The sequence below is a fragment of the Solanum lycopersicum genome, chromosome 7 (genome assembly GCF_036512215.1).
Source record: "Solanum lycopersicum chromosome 7, SLM_r2.1".
Lineage (NCBI taxonomy): Eukaryota > Viridiplantae > Streptophyta > Magnoliopsida > Solanales > Solanaceae > Solanum > Solanum lycopersicum.
Genome location: NC_090806.1, coordinates 16,651,335 through 16,655,107, shown reverse-complemented (window position 1 = coordinate 16,655,107; position 3,773 = coordinate 16,651,335). Strand labels below are relative to the sequence as shown.

At 35.9% G+C, this 3,773-nt stretch overlaps 1 protein-coding gene across 1 annotated transcript; it reads left to right on the top strand.

The window, feature by feature from the left end:
- The first annotated feature begins 212 nt into the window (after nucleotides 1-212).
- LOC138337328 (uncharacterized) lies at nucleotides 213-2,100 on the top strand. The gene is made up of 3 exons (XM_069287237.1): nucleotides 213-383; nucleotides 977-1,123; nucleotides 1,942-2,100. Exons 1-3 carry the CDS (start codon nucleotides 213-215, stop codon nucleotides 2,098-2,100), a joined length of 477 nt encoding a protein of 158 aa, XP_069143338.1.
- The last annotated feature ends 1,673 nt before the right edge of the window (nucleotides 2,101-3,773 follow it).

The window sequence follows — 3,773 nt, the reverse complement described above, 5'->3', positions numbered from 1 at the left end:
TTCGTGTTCTGTTATAGACAAACTGATAAGAACCTGCTTCTTATTCTAGAGGTAAGGTTTCTTTAATTGGTATCAGAGCAGGTCTTTTCGTTAAAAGATTTACACCTTGAAAAGACTCAATGGCAGCACCACCCACCCCATAAGAGGGAGCATCACAGACGCGATCACCACCGTTTAATGGAAAATACTATGGATGGTGGAAAAATGGCATGATGGATCATCTTATCGGCGAAAACCCAGACCTATGGGGAGTCATCCAGGACGGACCAACTATACCTATGAAAACTGCCACTTATGGAATCACCAGAACCTCAAAGGAGAGAAAGGAATGGGATGCTGCAGACAAACTCGCAATCCAGAACAATGCCAAAGCTAAGAAAATCGTGATATGTGATGTAGACCAGATAAATACAATCGAATCTCATCATGTCAAGATGCTAAACCCATATGGGAAAAATTACGAACAGCTCATGAAGGGACAACACAAGTTAAGAAGTCCAAAAATTTATAACTTAAGTGGACAATATTAATTGTTAAGAATGGCAGACGACGAAACTATACAAGACATGCACACCATGTTCACTTCAATCATTAATGAGGTGTATTACTTGAGAGAGATGGTTCCCAACGGAAAGGAAGTAAGGAATCTCTTAAGTGTCCTTCCTTAGTCATGGGAAAGAAAAGTCGAAGTTATCACTGATGCTCGTGACTTGGATGTATTTGCCATGGATGAACTAATTGGAAATCTCATTACATGGAAAGGAACCTGGTTCTAAAGGCTACTGTACCAAAAGACTTAGAACATGAAAATATTGTACTTATTACCAAAAGGTTCACTAAAATACTAAAAAGAGGACAGAGATTCCAAAAGAAAATTCCTCAGAAAACCAAGGAAAACACTAAAGATCAAGTCTGTCATAAGTGTGGAAGCCCAGATCACTTCATCAAATTTTGTCCACGCTGGGCTTTGGAGCAGAAAAGAACAACCTCAGAGAAGGGAAAAGATATAAAGAAAGATAAGTTCATTCCTTCAAACAGAAGAATGACGAGTCAAGAAGCAGATATTTCAATGAAGAAAGCCTTCGCAACAATGGGAACTCATTCGACGAAGAATCTGATGATGGTGAGATAGAAAATAAATCACTTCTTGCATTAGAACAATATGATGAATATGAATTTCTCGCCCAAGGAGACAAAAGAAGAAAAGGACACCTACAGATCCCAAGAAACCATACTAGCCCTAATGGCTTGATCAGATTCTGAAGAAGATAAAGCAGAAGAAGAATACATGTTTAAATAGGTTAGTCTTCATCACATACAACACAATCTAAACTCTTACTCAAAAGGGGATATAGAATATTTACTTTACACTGATGTATATAAATCAACACACTCAAAAAGAAAATTGATAATGGAAGACTATGCATCACTATGAGAAGAAAACAAGAAGCTTGAAAAACAAACCATCACATGTTGTCTAAAAATATTAAATTAAGCAATAACCTATAATCAGTGAGTAAAAAGAATGAAGAGCTAACAAAAGAATTTCACATGGCTAAAGCTAAAGCATAGAATGGCATGAGATGGACCAGGTCCTCCATACTGCTCGATAACATTCACAGGAGTCGAACTTCTGAGAAACATGGAATAGGTTTTGATAAAAATAATTTTCAATAAAAAAATTCCAACATACATTGACTATGTATGCATTGTGGACTGGTAGAGCATAAGAGTTACGATTGTCATTGAAAATTGGCTGCTCATAGAGATAATCTAAATTCTCTAAGAAAACCTCATTAAGAGAAAATCACTGAACAAATACAAATCCCAACAGCTAAACCACTTCCAAGATGGGCTAGGAAAAATCTTATCCATCCGTTTTTTAAGCAGAGATCAAAGTGGATATGGGTATCCGAAACTAACCTTTGAAATTGAATGCAGGGATCAGTGAGAAGGAAGCAAAAGAAATGGTACCTGGACAGTGCATGCCCCAGATACATCACTGGAGATAAAAGTAACTTCCTCTCACTCAAAAACTTCAAAGGAGGAAATGTGGCTTTTGGTAATGGAAAAAGTGGTGAAATTCAGGGAATTGGATAGGTTGGGTCTACGCATATTCATGTAATTGAAAACGTATACTATGTGAATGGTCTGCAATAAAATTTACTTAGTGTGTCTCCTAGATATGAGACAAGGGAAACAATGTGCTCTTCACAGATAAAGAATGAAGGGTGACTAACTCAGTGTCTGGGAAATTTGTTCTACAGTGTCGTAGACATAAGAATGTATATAAAACAAATATTGTAGAGTATCAAGAAAATACTCTCAAGCGCCTGAGTGCAGTCTCCAATTGCTCTATGCTCTAACACAAAAGAATGGGAGATATAAGTATGTCAACAATAAATAAACTCATATCTAAGGACCTGGTTAGGTGACTACAACAAAAAATTTTAGTAATGATAAAGTATATGGAGCCTGCATTCAAGGAAAACAGGTAAGATCATCATTCAAACCAAAGTTGGTAGTCAGTACTACAAGGTTACTAGAGTTACTTCACATGGATTTATGTGGACCGATGCATGTATAAAGCAGAGGTGGTAAAAGATATGTATTTGAAATAGTCGATAACTATACAAGATTCACATGAACATTGTTTCTTGCAACAAAGGATGAAACATTCAATATGTTTGAAACCTTTCAAAGTTGATCCAGAGGAAATTCAACAAGGAAATAATTAGCATCCGATCTGATCATGGACTATAATTTGAAAATTCATAATTCTTGCAATTCTGCATCTCGAACGGGTTGAACATAATTCTTAGCACCTAGAACACAACAACAAAATGATGTAGTTGAACGGAAAAATAGAACACTAGAATATATCGCAAGAACAATGTTGATCTCAAGCAAACATCCAAAATCTTATTGGGCTGAAGTACTAAACACAGGGTGTTATCTCATAAATAGATGCATCAACAGATCAGTATTAAACAAAATACCTTATGAATTGCTAAAAGGCAGAAAATCGAAGTTGGCACATCTTAGGGCCTTTGGATGTGTATGCTTTGTACACAAAAATGACAAGATAACCTACGAAAATTTGATGCCAAGAGAGATAAAGGAATTTTTCTTGGTTATTCTTCACAAAGTAAAGCATACAAGGTACTTAACAAAAGAACAAATCGTGTAGAAGAAAGTGTTCATTTTTTTATGAAGGAAATAGTGAAATCAAAGGTATTTCAGAAGATGAACATAATGAAGTCATCAGTTCAAAGTCGTCAAAACCAAAAATATGGGAGGAAGAATTCATATCCCCTCATAAAACACATGAAACAGAAGATGAGCATACTACAGAAACAGGTACCCCTCCGTCAGAAGAAACTAAACACGAACTATGTAAATCCAAATGCATAATGGAACTTCCTCGGATTATGAGGACTCGCCCCTGAATATCGTTGATGTTACACCAATTTGAGCTAACCATGTGGTTGAATATGAGAACCTGAGCATGCATCATAATAGCACGAAACATATAGTATGCGTTAGTACTTCAGATGTACTGAGCATGAAGGATATTCAAAGGTGATTGAATACATATACATGCTAAAAATACAGGTCAAGTATGTTGATTAAGTTGAACTAAAATATATAAACCTAAAATACGATAATGCATAACAACTAAAATGCAAGAGTAATCGGTAAGCATGCTGAAAAACTGAGAATGAATACGTATACGAGCCTGAAGTACCTTATATAAGCTAATAGTGTGGGAG